The following is a 12,921-nucleotide window of genomic DNA, read 5'->3' as shown; positions in this document are numbered from 1 at the left end:
ATTTTCGTTACTTTTTGCAGCAGTAATTCTACGTTTATTCATAACACTTTTGTTCGATAGTCGACCTTTTTTGGTGATGCTTAGATTGCTAGAATAAACTCCCTTCTATACGTTTAACTTGGTCTGTCTAGTAGTATAAATTTGTCAACGACAGATTCAATCTAGAATGGAAATAAACGGAAAATTTGTTTTACCTATAAAAAAAACTATATCGGGTATCGGCTCTATTATCGTCAGATTCTACCTATTATCGTCCGGGGGGTAATGAATTCATAGAGCACTAATATTTTGCAGAGAGGTACTCTGCATTATGAAGAACCATCATGCAAGTAATTAACGATCCTGGACATCATTTACCCCCCTGACGATAATAGAGCCGATACCCTAATATTCATGATTTGAGTGATATATTAGAATTACATCCAAGAAACAACTTATAAACTTTTTCGTAAGAAGTGAAGCGATCAGTTAGACAAACACTACTTGATCGAAGATGCATCATCGTATCAACAGTGGTAGAGAAGGCAGGTACTTCCAGTATCATCCATTTCTGAACTAACGTTAGTTAGATGGGTCTGTGCTTGAATTGTTAGGAGGATACTTGATAAAAAAAAGAACATTTGCTTGTTCATGGTGCCTAAGTTTAGAATGCACAGTTTTTCGTATGATTAGGTTTTATTGTTAAACAATTACTTAATATTCTAAAAAATGTTGAACGACAAAATAATTCATACTTCTGTGACTGTTTAGTACTTTTAGTTAGTATCTATAAATATCGTCTAGAAATGATCAAAAAGCTAATTATTTTGTTGTAGATTTCAGTTTTTATTGTGGAACGCCATTCGTCAAGCAGTAGATCTACTATTTCGACAACATGCAAATAACTGTTTTAAATTTTTTGGTCTATGATCTCTGCAATTTGTGGATCACATGATAGTGGCAGGAAAGCACCATGCATTGACGTGGCCCGCCGTCTTGGAGAGAGCAAGTTTTTGGATTCATTTGTCAATTTGACAAGCGTGAACCATTTCAAGGCTTAGTATTGTTTGCTCCCCCCAAGTAGGATATTAATAGGAATGCCGCATAGTAGCGACAAAACGGTATCTTGTGAGTGCCATGTTTTCTATCAACGAAGGCTGACGTAAGCAAGTTTGGTGTGTTTTTTGTCTTCCTGATATTACTCCAAAGTGGTTGCACTTCTTCAAGGTTCGTCTCCGCGTTCACCGCCAACATCGATGGCGACGATCATGTGCTTTCGAATGCGCTTTATAATTACTCAGTCAGGATCTGCCCACTAACAACCGGAGCACACTGGCGACGTCACGCTCTTACCGTGCGCCGCGTACAATCGTGTCCGTATGTCGCATCGCGGGAAGCTGATCGATAGAGTATATTCCTTGACCAACATTTCCGCAAGTTAGCGTGGCGCGTTGCGAATGCGTTCTAATCTATTTTTCTGTTGTATTTCTCAGCCTGCTTGAGCTTGAACAAACAGTAAGGCTACTGACATACTGAGGCGTCAAATTAAGCGAAGCGTTGAGCGTTTGAGAAGCGGAATAAACAGAAGCGTTGAGTGAAGCTTCCTATGACATACTGGAGCGACTGGAGCGAGCGATGCAAATGCGTTGTGTTGTCATATTCCTAGATTCCAGCAGCGGTTTCGTTTAAAGGAAATATGAATTCTTCCATTGAAGATTTGTTTGCTGCTTCAAGCACAGTAAATCACGTTTTTAGTAAACATAGAGATTTTTTTATGAAGTAAAATATTTCTGAAGTCAGTTGCGCTACAGACGTAGTAAAAAATATAAGAAATTATTCTAAATTTTTAACCCGCTGACCCCGAGTAACGTTCAACTAGTTTATGATATCTGTTCAGTATGTTAGGCATGCAATATCAATCAAAAATACCAGTGTTATTTTCCTGACGACCTGAAAATTTTTCCCGATATTTTCTATATTTAGGACCAAAATAAAACGAATAAAAAGCACCTGGCGATATCAGGTTTAGTCTGAACATGGTATTACTGCACTAACATTTTTTATACATTTTAACATTTTGTTAACCGAAAATGTATTCTATTTGCTTTTTTTTCAATTACCAAACCAAAACAAAGCAAAGCAAATGTAAAGCACCTCGCGATGAAGATTTTGTCTGAACAAGGTATTACCGCGTAAGTATACGCGCGTCAAAACACTACTCGTTCTGTTTCGCCGCCTCTACCGACGCGTCGTTGCCGCTTGAGTATGACCGGTTTGAGCGTTTCATATAGACGTTCGAAGAAGTAGCTCGGACGCTTTTGCGACGCTTCTTGCTTCGCTTCATTTGACGCCTCAGTATGTCAATAGCCTAAGAATCTGTATCTAGCTGAAATTTACCCCCTATGCAGAGAGCCGACTGCTCAGCGTCTCTCAACATTCTTCTTTCTATGCGAGAACCACAATACATACTCAACGGTTTTCCTTCACTTTTGTGGTAAACTGGGGGCTGGGAGCGGTGGGTGTTTTGGAGATCGGGATGCGCGCAACATTTGTGTTGGAAACATTTGCGCATACACACAAGCGACCATCCGTGTGACACGACAAACTGGTGGTCACGACGCTACATATAAATTAATTTGTACCCTGTTGCATTAGTTCAGTATCTGCTAAATCTTCACCGAGTTCAGAACTAGGAGACAGAGGTTTATCCGAGTTTGCTGATCGGAAAAGTTTTTGCTGCTTTTGATCTGCATTTCTATGGTTGTTCTGTGATAAATTGCTGTGATCTGGTTAAAATTGAAGCGAAGAAACCTGAGACGCAGTTTGCTGGAGGTTCAGAAAAGCTTGCGCATTTGATATTCCTTTAAGTGCAAAGGAAGCCGATAATCGGTCAAGATTTTCGTGGTTATAGTGGTTGCAATATTTGTGATTTGCTGTTCAACTGCATACTACATTATGGGTGCTGTTAAGGTGAATTCGTCTTTTTTTTGTGTGAAAAATTTAAAACTGTGACTATTAGTGCGCAATTTAGAATTCTTGCAAATAACTACTTGTGATTTTTTTAAATAATTATCAGTTGCCATAGTTAGTGAAGCGAAGATTTTCCGGAAATATTGAGTTGGCTATACTTTTTTAACCGTTAAAGTGCGAAAATATTAGCAACTCAACGTGAACTTATGTTATGAAGGAGACGCATGGTTGGTGATCGAGATAATGTTGATTAAAGCAGAATAATACAGTTCGAATATTGACCTTATTTTTTTTTAATTAAAATCCAGTGGAAATAGATTAACTGTTGAAGAGTCACTTGTTTGTGACAATGTGAATTATGTTAGAACAGTTCAAATTTAATTTAATGATAAACACAGGATCGATTGCTAGTCTAGATGTCTTCCATACTAATGTTATTTGTTTGTTAAAGACATGATGTGTCTGCTTTTGATCTTATTAGGAGTGTTTCACCGTGGCACGATCACGTGCGGGTGTTGAATTTTCCGATTTCTTGCGCCAAATAAGCTGCTAAACTGTCTTTCGCTGACCTGTTTCTCCCACTTGAGCGCGTCGTCTGTTGCTGTTCGTGGGTGATCGAACAACTGTTTGCTTTCGACTTCACAACCAAACAAGAAGATATTCGTACATAATATTTTAATTCGACTTCTATTCTCTGCTATTTACAGCCAGCTGAAGATGCTGCTACCGCTGCGGCCCCAGCGGCGACTGACGAAAAGAAAACCGAAGCGGAAGTTGCCGCTGCCCCCGTGAAATCTGTTGAAGAATCTGTTGCTGAAGCTACCGTCGCATCACCCGTCCAAGAGACTGCACCTGCCACCGCGGAAACCACGCCAGCCACCGAAACTGCTCCGGCTCAGAACGGCAAACCTGAAGAGAAGGAAACAGCATCCGTTGTTGTGGAAGCCCCCGCTGTCGCTGCCGCCGCCGCCCCGGAATCTGAGACAGTACCCGAGCCTGTAAAGGAAGCCGAACCAGCGCCGGTTGTCGTTGCAGAGAAGGTGGCCGAACCGGTAGCCGTTGTTGAGGTAAACAAAGCAAATGAAGAACAGACCCAGTCGGCTGTCGTGCCGCCGGTGGAAACACCCGCCGCTATTCAAACTGAAACCAAATCCGATAATATTGTTGTTGAACAAGAGAAACCAGTATCCGTAGAGAGCGACAAACCGTCAGTGGAGGCGGCAGGTGCTCCGGCGGCGACGGAGGTTGCGCCGGAAGTAACCGAAGTCGTTGCCGTAGAGACCGCTTCTGCTGCACCGGTTGTTGTCGAAAGTGGTGATAGCACGCCTCCACCTCCTCTGCCCTCCAATCCCCCTCCCTCTCAGGTGATGGCATTCGTAGAAGCTTCCATGTCCCAGGCCACTAGTGAACCCGAACCCGACTCCCTTAATTCGATCCCGGAAACGTCCTCGGTTGTCCTGCCGGAACAGGAAGGGGAACAGAAGAAGGCAGAAGAACAGGTCGTGGTAGAAGAACAAAAGAAGACAGAAGAAGTCCAGGTTGTTAGTCCAGTTGAGGCAGCCGTAGTTGCCAAACAGAAGCCAGCAGAAGAAATTTGTGTAGCTCCAGTCGAAGAACCAGTTGTGGAGAAGGTCGAAACCAAGTCTGTTGAAGCCGCTCCTGTTGCTGCCGTAGTAGAGGAAAAGGTTGTTGAAAAAGTTGCTGAAAACGTAGAAGCCGCACCAAGTGTGACTGAAGTGAAGGAAGCAGCTACCGAAGCTGTGGAGCAAATTTTGAACAAAGCTGTCGACAAGGTTGAAGTAGAGGCTGAAGCCAAGATCGAGGAGCCACAGAAGCCTACCGAGGAGCCAAAGGTTGTCGAATCATCCCCAGTAGCAGCTGAAGCTCCAAAAGAGGAAGTAGTATCTGAACCAAAAGAGGAAGCAGTGTCTAAACCGAAAGTGGAGCAGCCTGCACAGGTGGTAGCTGAACCAGCAGAGGAAAAGAAAGAAATTGTTGTAGAGGCAGTTATTCCGGAACCAGTTGCAGCGGAACCTACAGTAACGGAGCCAGCTGTTCCTGAACCAGTTGCCACAGAACCCGCTGCTTCAGAACCAGCCACCGCAGAGCCTGCTGCTCCTGAACCAGTCACCGTAGAACCCGCTGCTCCTGAACCAGTTGCCGCAGAGCCTGCAGCTCCTGAACCACTCCCAGTTGAGCCAGCCGTTCCAGAACCAGTAGCAGTTGCGGAAGCACCCGTTGTTGAGCCCGTTGTTGTCGCAGTAGAGGCTAAAGTAGAAGAAAGCATCCCAGCCGTTTCAGAAGAGAAACCGATTGAACCTGCACCAGTGAAGGAATCTATTCCGGAAGCTGATGAAGTAAGCAACACAACCGACGATCTGCCTCCACCACCACCACCAGCTACCGATGATGAACCGGTGCCAGATTCACTTCCCTCTCCGTTGCCAACAATCACCGCTGCCGCCCCAGGTGACGCGACTGCCGATGAACAGAATCTCTCCGTAGATATTTCCTCTCCACTCCCACAGAATTCGCTTGAATCGCTTCCATCACCGCCTACTTTGTCCCAAAGTGACGCCATGAGCTTACCTCCCCCGCCAGAATCCCCTGCGGCCACCACACCTACTTCGTTGGAATCTACCGAGCAATCTCTTCCTGCTGCCCCCACGTCCGAACAAGCCGCAGAGGTTGTTGCTCCGGCTGTCACAGAACCAGAACCAGTCAAAGAACCGGCCCCAGTAGTATCAGAGGAAAAACCAGTAGAAGCAGTCAAGGCGGAAACCGTGCCCGCGGCAGAAGTTACTGAAGTAGTGATCCCAGCAGAGCAAACGACTAAGGAAGCACCTGTCTCGGAACCGGCGGCGGCGGCGGAAGAGGCAACAGAGAAAACAGAAAGCAATAAGGAAGAAAAAGTTACTGAGCAAAAAGAACAGGAAGAGACTGCAGCGCCGGTATCGGCACCAGCACAGCCAGTGCAGAAGCAGAAACCGGTGGAGGCAACAGAGCAGCTAGTAGTCAAAAAGGTGAATAACATTTCTTAGCACATCAACCAAAAACCCAAATTTAAGTCAGTCACAAGCTAGTTGCTCGTCTCTGTTTCACACATCTTTTTCGGAGTTGTGCTGTTGTTGCGTTTTAATACTACTTTATACTCATATCTAGTGCGATAACCGTAAACCCGCATTATTTAAATAGTTCCATTTGTTTCTTGTTTTGTATATTTGCGTGCGCCCTTTCTTTTCCATCTTCCCGATATGCAACACGTTCAACAGGCTCAGGAACACATCGTTCTGATATTCGTTTCCTTTCATTTAGTTTGCTTCGTTTCCTACCTTTGGCTGTACATTACGTTCAACGGGTTTTGAGTTGGGATATGCTGGCTAGAAGCCAGCGCGTTTGTTTAATTTAAATGAAGTGTGTTGATTTTTTGGTGTAAGGTATGCTCGTTTGGAGGGTAGTTTGAACTTAAGACTAAGAAAAAAAAAAAGCCCGAATACAGACGGAAATTGCAATACAACAGACAAAATTTTGATGCACTGACTGCATAATTAACAGTGGAACTTTATATGTTATGAACTACGTGATTTATTTTGAAATATGAACAATACTAGCGAAACAAAACCGAAGCATTTGTGACGAAGTGATTTTTCTAGTTGAAATGTCATGAATTGTGCAAGTGCTTTTTACAGTTTTATTTGAAAACTGAAAAAAGCAACTACACCATACGTACATTATCGGTAACAATTTATTTTGAATAGCTTGAAAAGCGAAGAAAAACTAACACAGTTACTTAAAGGAAGGGCTAACTAGAGAAGAAACCAAATAACGAAATACGTAGAAAAATGAAAAGTAGATGACGGTAAAAGTATCGCACTACTAGAAAGTCGCCAAAGCATAAAGAAGAGGAGCCTTTATATATTTTTTTTGTTTTCAATTTTTTTCAACTTAATCTATTAAGCAATCAGCATTTACAATATTTTGCTTTTCACAGATAATACAGTTCACTGTTATCCTTATTCGTTTTTACGCACGATGCACGTTATCACTGATGGTCAATGCTATTAAACACTAAAGTTATAAGAAAAAAATCACAAGAAGGTTGTATGCAAAGCCACGACCGCAAGGTTGAAGTAGAATACTTTTACAAGAAAGATAACCTGGCTGCTTGCGTGTCAGTCATTTTTTCTAGTAAATAAACGTTGACCGTTCATTGGCAGTATTGTAATTTCTTTTTGTCTGATATTTTGAATGAAGTTCATTGGATATTTTTAAATTTTGTGCAAATGAGAACTTGAAGTGCTGCCGAATTGTAATATGCACATTTAATACGACATCATTAAACGGAAACGGAACGAAGGCTACGGTTATGCAGAACGCGAATGCCGGCGCGATGCGATGCGCCTTACCGTGGTGAAATGTATAGCTCTTTTTAAGGCGAAGTAGAGCTATACATTTCAACAGATTTCGTCTTGCCGAATTGCATCGCACCGTTATTTGCATTCTGCATGACCGTAGCCAAACACTAAGCGACGCAAACACGTAATAATAGTCAGAGTATGCATGTAGATGAAGATAATTAACTTTGGATTATGGCGCAAAACGAGAAAATATTAACTCTTCAAATAATCATTTGTGTTCTTCAAATTTCAATTGTTCAATTTAATATCCGATGAAATGTTTGTTTATTATCTGATGAAGCTGTTATATAGGCCAAATGATGCATTCCCAATTTACTAGGTCCATAACTGTGCCGACCGTGCTTGGGAAAGCGCGGTATAACGACCAATCAGAGGTCGAATTTTGTGTTTTGACAAGGCTTAAGAGTTTTCAATAGTACAATAGATCGAATGATAGAATTGCAATTTCATGCATTTGGTAGGAATCTTAGAAGATTTTCTAATCGATTGCTGCAAAAACGAAGGAAATCCATCGAAAACTAACCGATTTTTTAGCATTTGAAATTTTTCTCACTTTTTTCAGTTTTAGATTTTCATTTTACATCCCTATGTAGCCGAACTTCCTGAGAGAAGTATTCTAATTCAAAATTAAATCTTCATTAATTCATTTGTTGTCCTTATAAGAACAATTGTTCAATTTATCATAGGATGTAGTGTTTATCTTACATCTCTGTGTTACCTTGATAGTGAGGACTAAGGCGCACGGTCAACACAATGAGAAAGGTGTTTTCACATTGAAAACTAGACATGGCTTTACTGGAGGAAGTGTTGGCAAATGCATCTACCGCTAATACCACCGCTATCATACGAAAGCGCGTCGTTTCATGTGGGGAATATCAACAACGAAAAATGACGCGCGTCTAAGCATAACCCGAACTGTTTCGCCGTGCTGCTCCCATTTACCTTTACATCGGCCTCAGGGAAGTACCGGCTGCATCTGCATCTACCGCTGAGGCTGTCACTATACTGCTATTGGTACCAAAAACTATTAACTCTTCAAATAAGTGTTATTTGTTCTCAAAAGAACAATTGTTCAATTCAAAATCGGATTTACGCAATCGCATCTCTGTAATATTACTGACAATAATATTCTTCTGAACAAACTGATACAACTTTCCCATTAGGCCTCTGCCATAATAGACGCGAAAAGCGACGCAAACCGATTTGCTCAGCTGTAGGTTAATGTACAGCCATCAGTAGAGCTGTACATCAACCTACGGCCGAGCGAATCGGTTCGCACCGCTTTTCGCGTCTACTATGGCAGAGGCCTTTGAGAAAGTTGCTGGCTGATGTATTCACTTCATGCAAGCCTGCTGCTGATGCTTCCCGCTACCACACTGAAACAGCATTTTAGTGAAGGGGGTGTCGTTGCATCAGCTGACCCTGCTACTATCGATGCTGATATACCCGCTGCAACAGCTACGCTATGCATAGCCATGCCACAGTTGTGGCCGCTATACGCTGGCCCAACTGCTGAGCAACTGCAACGCTATCCGTAGCCATGCCACAGTTGTGGCCGCCATTGGTATCCGCTGTACCTGCATCTGCTGGCCCTGCTGCTATCGATGGTGAGATCCGCTGAAACTGCTACGCTTATTCGCAGCCATGCCACAGTTGTGGCCGCTATCCGCTATCGATGGTATCCACTGCACTGCTCCCGTTGCTGCTAAGGGAGGACTGCTGTCGTCGCTGTTCAGAACTACTATGAGCGGCTTCGACTAAAACAGGCTCTTATATAGGGATGAAAATAGAAATGAATTATTTTACGTACGTGGTGGAATGATATAACTTGAAAAATATGTGTGACTTCATTCTGGTTCAGAGCGATCATTTGATAAGCTCCACCTATTTTTCAGTTTCTAAAGTTTTTCCTCAGTTTCGTAGCACGGATGCACAAAAATGATTTCTTGTCGAACCGGACCGATAGCACTCTCATTGAAGCAACAAAATAACATGTTTTGTGTCGTGTTGTGCAGCTTAGTTGAAGAAAATGTTCCCGTCCCCATGTCGCATGTAAGCAGATTATTGCGTTCAGTAGACAGTAGATAGTGTATCCAGCGAATAAACACCGATGGTGCTCTCACACACGCAACGGTTTTAACCCGTATTTTATTGCGGTTTGTAACATCAAGCGATTTCGTTTGGTCGCTGTTGCGTGTTGCATCATGTTGCAACTTGGCAGCTGGGAGACGACGAAATTCTGTTTATGCTGATTGATTGAATCGACTTCATATTAGCTCTGCAAAGTCGAACTAACTGCTTTTGTGAATGCGTTCTAACAGGGCAGTTTATTATTCAATGTCGGTTATGCTGATCGCAGCGTTTGCGCTGCCCCTACAGTGGGGAGTTTACTAAATAAAGTAAAAATTAAACAACTACAACAGAATTTGATTGCATCCCGCACATAAGGTCTGCTGGTGTTGATGCCAGAAAACTATTAACCTTCAATTAATTTTTTATTTGCCTTCAAAAAAAGCATGTTGCGGTTCAAAATCGGTTGCTAATTACAACCTTTGAGCTGCCCTAACATTGGGGGAATTAAGATACACGGACAACATGCACTGTGGAAGCTATTTCACATTCAGTAAATTAGACGGGTGCGACAAATTTAAATTGCTAGGATGCAACACAGAATACTTACTTGCGTTGACAAAAATTATTAACTTTCAATGACTTGTTTATTTGCCTTCAAAAAGGCATTTTGATTTCCAAAATTGGATTTCCTGATGGCAATCTTCATGCTGCCCCAACACGGGGGGAATAATGGCTGTCTGGCGACACACGCTGAGAAAAACCGCGCTGCTCCTGAGACGTGGTGACCAACCACAGGGCTAGTGTTGCTGCTAAGGAAGGACGACTGCTGTTGTCGCTGTCTAGAACTATTATGAGCGGCTCCGGCTGAAACAAGCTCTTATATAGGCCAAATAGCATGTTTTCAATTGCAAGGTATATGATCCTGTCGACCGTGCTTGGGAAGCAAGCATATAACGACCAATCAAAGGTCGAATTTTTCGTTTTGACAAGGCTTGATTATTTTCAATAGTACAACAGTGTGAATAATAGAATTACAATTATCTTATTTTGGGAAGAATCTTAGAAGATTTTCCAATCTATTGCTGAAAGAACGAACGAAATCCATCGAATACTAACCGATTTATTAGCAATTGAAATTGGACATATTTTTCACTTTTTTCGGTTTTAGATTTTCATTTCACATCCCTATGTAGCCGAACTTCCTGAGAGAAGTATTCTACTTCAAAAAAACAAAATCGAACATATTTCCATACAGATTGTATGATATTTCGAGTGCAGTTTAATATTTATCTTATTCCTTTTATTCTTATGGTGTTTGGTTATAAAATTTTCTAGTTTATCGCACAACAAAAGACTATGTTCACAATGACCCTTCGAGAATGTATTAGCAATTAGTAACATTTTAAGCATCATTAGCTTCACCTTTTCAAAGCCGACCTTATTCATTCGTATGTTTGTTTATTCAGTCGCAGGAAATAGTGACCGTTGTGTTGATTTAGTCGTAAATAATGGATAAAGTGGAGTGCTTGTGTTGTGAAGATTAATCATCCTCTCCTGTCGCGAAAAACTGGTCGTAGATTATAGAAATCTGTACGCGTGACATCGCTTCCTCTGCTCGTTTTGTTTGATGTGTGTGTGTTTAGCCGTGACCCGTCGTTATGTTCGTTCCAAAAGTAGTTCAAAATAGTGTTCGTGATTATCTAACATAGCTAAATAACTTCCGGCGATTCCCCATTAATTTTTTGCGAAGAAAAAGCCATCCCTGTGTTTGTCGAACTCCTACTGTCAAAACAACTGAAACAAAAAATTTCCTAACATTTCCTCAGTGACTATCCTGACCAAAAATTATCCAAAGCCTTACACTAAACATTCCAAATAAATGATAACGGAAATCAACATGTTTGATGTGATATCCTTTACTAAACACTGCTTCTAGAATATAAAACCAAACAAATATGCATAGTTCGCTAAACACTGTACTGACTGTTTTACATTTTACTAAAAATTTAGCTATATGTAGTTTTAGAGTGGTTGCGGTTTTTTAACTAAAACAAAAATTGGTTCAAAAAACCCAACAGTACTGGCTGTCATGAACCTACGCTGAAGTTACGCTGTATCAATTATTGGTCTTACAAGCAAAAACATACATCGCTGCAGTGCCAACTTTCGCCAAAAATATGTATATAAAAAGCACTTGTTGTTTTTTTTTCTTAATGCACTAACCGGGCTTCTCTCATTACTGTTTTTTCTCGTTCTCTATCTCTTTTCTCTTCGAACTCTACTCTCACACACCCCTTCAATGATCAACAATCTGAAACTTTGATTGCGCCGCACCGTTCTATCAACCAGCAGCAGAACGGAACCGCTACGGAGAATGGCACAGTCGAGAACGGACAGAATGGTGTGCACGAGACGTCCGCTACAGAGAGCCTGAATGGCGACGGCGATCACAAAAAGGAGGTGAGTTCTGTAAAACACCCATTTACCAATGATTGTAAGTATCAAACTGGTTAACTGTTTCTTTTTCTCGTATTTTCTAGGAAAAAATTCCAGAGAAGGCAGCTCAGTTTCAGCAACCTGCGCCAGCAGAAATCACAGCTGAATAAATTTATTGATTATTATTAATGATTAATTAAATATAATCGTAAAATGAAACACTGTGGAGTAATAAAGAAAAAGAGCAAATAACAACTTCCGATAGAAGTAGCATCAGCAAGCAAATACTACATCATTGTTTTAGGGTTGTTCAAAAAAAAAAAAAAAAGAATGCTGACACAGTGATTAATGATGCATCCACACAATTGACGACAGTCAATTGACGACAGTGCAGAACAGAAACGAACACACCACAAAAAAAGCATCAAAACTTTGCAGCGCAGAAGTATAAGGGATTTTTTTTTACATATTTTTAAAATCTTTCAAGTTATATTATAATTAATTTTATAAAAATATTTAAAAACTTCATAAACACAACAATCATTGCAAGACAAGAATGCTAAAAAGATTCAATTGGTAAACGCGCCGAAACGGGATGAGCATGAACACATACACCATCGTGCGGTCGTCTTCGGAATCCGGCAAATCTTTTGTTTGATAAATTGTGAAGTTAAGGGAAAGGAAACCAGCAAACACTACAGGCAAATTATAGATTTCGCAAACAAAAAATCGGAAACACAGAAGTCGATACCCTGGCTGCAAGCACGAAATTTATTGATAATTATTACTGAATGTCCATAAATGCATTGTCCACTTTTTTCATCATGGAAAAAGAAAAACGTGAGCAAATAAAAAAATATGAATAAACAACAATAAAAAAACTAAAAATTTCATTTTCCGTTAGGGAGAAAAAAAACTTGGGATATTATTAGCGTGAGCAGTAGCGACAAAGGGGGCAGAGCGGAGCAAATACCGAAAAAGGAAAAAAATATGAAAGTATAAGGTCATTGTGCTTATGCATTTGGTCTTCGCTGCGCTTTGTGCC

The 12,921-nt window shown here is 41.2% G+C and overlaps 1 protein-coding gene across 6 annotated transcripts in view; it reads left to right on the top strand.

Annotated features, from left to right (window-relative positions):
• The window catches only part of LOC129731880 (calphotin-like), a 167,481-nt gene extending 154,717 nt beyond the window's left edge, over nucleotides 1–12,764 (top strand). For 4 of the 6 annotated variants that reach the window (XM_055692242.1, XM_055692243.1, XM_055692245.1 and 1 more), the window contains 3 exons: nucleotides 3,657–5,972; nucleotides 11,790–11,900; nucleotides 11,981–12,764. In XM_055692242.1, coding sequence (XP_055548217.1) covers nucleotides 3,657–5,972; nucleotides 11,790–11,900; nucleotides 11,981–12,046 — 2,493 coding nt within the window. In that variant the 3' untranslated portion in view covers nucleotides 12,047–12,764. Of the gene's footprint in view, nucleotides 1–2,628; nucleotides 2,950–3,656; nucleotides 5,973–11,789; nucleotides 11,901–11,980 lie in introns of those variants that run through there. The other 2 variants (XM_055692246.1, XM_055692244.1) reach the window with 2 other exon arrangements.
• The last annotated feature ends 157 nt before the right edge of the window (nucleotides 12,765–12,921 follow it).

Source organism: Wyeomyia smithii, chromosome 3, assembly GCF_029784165.1.
Source record: "Wyeomyia smithii strain HCP4-BCI-WySm-NY-G18 chromosome 3, ASM2978416v1, whole genome shotgun sequence".
NCBI classification, from domain to species: Eukaryota; Metazoa; Arthropoda; class Insecta; order Diptera; family Culicidae; genus Wyeomyia; species Wyeomyia smithii.
Note: the sequence above shows the minus strand (reverse complement) of the source record. Positions and strands in the feature narration are given on the sequence as shown.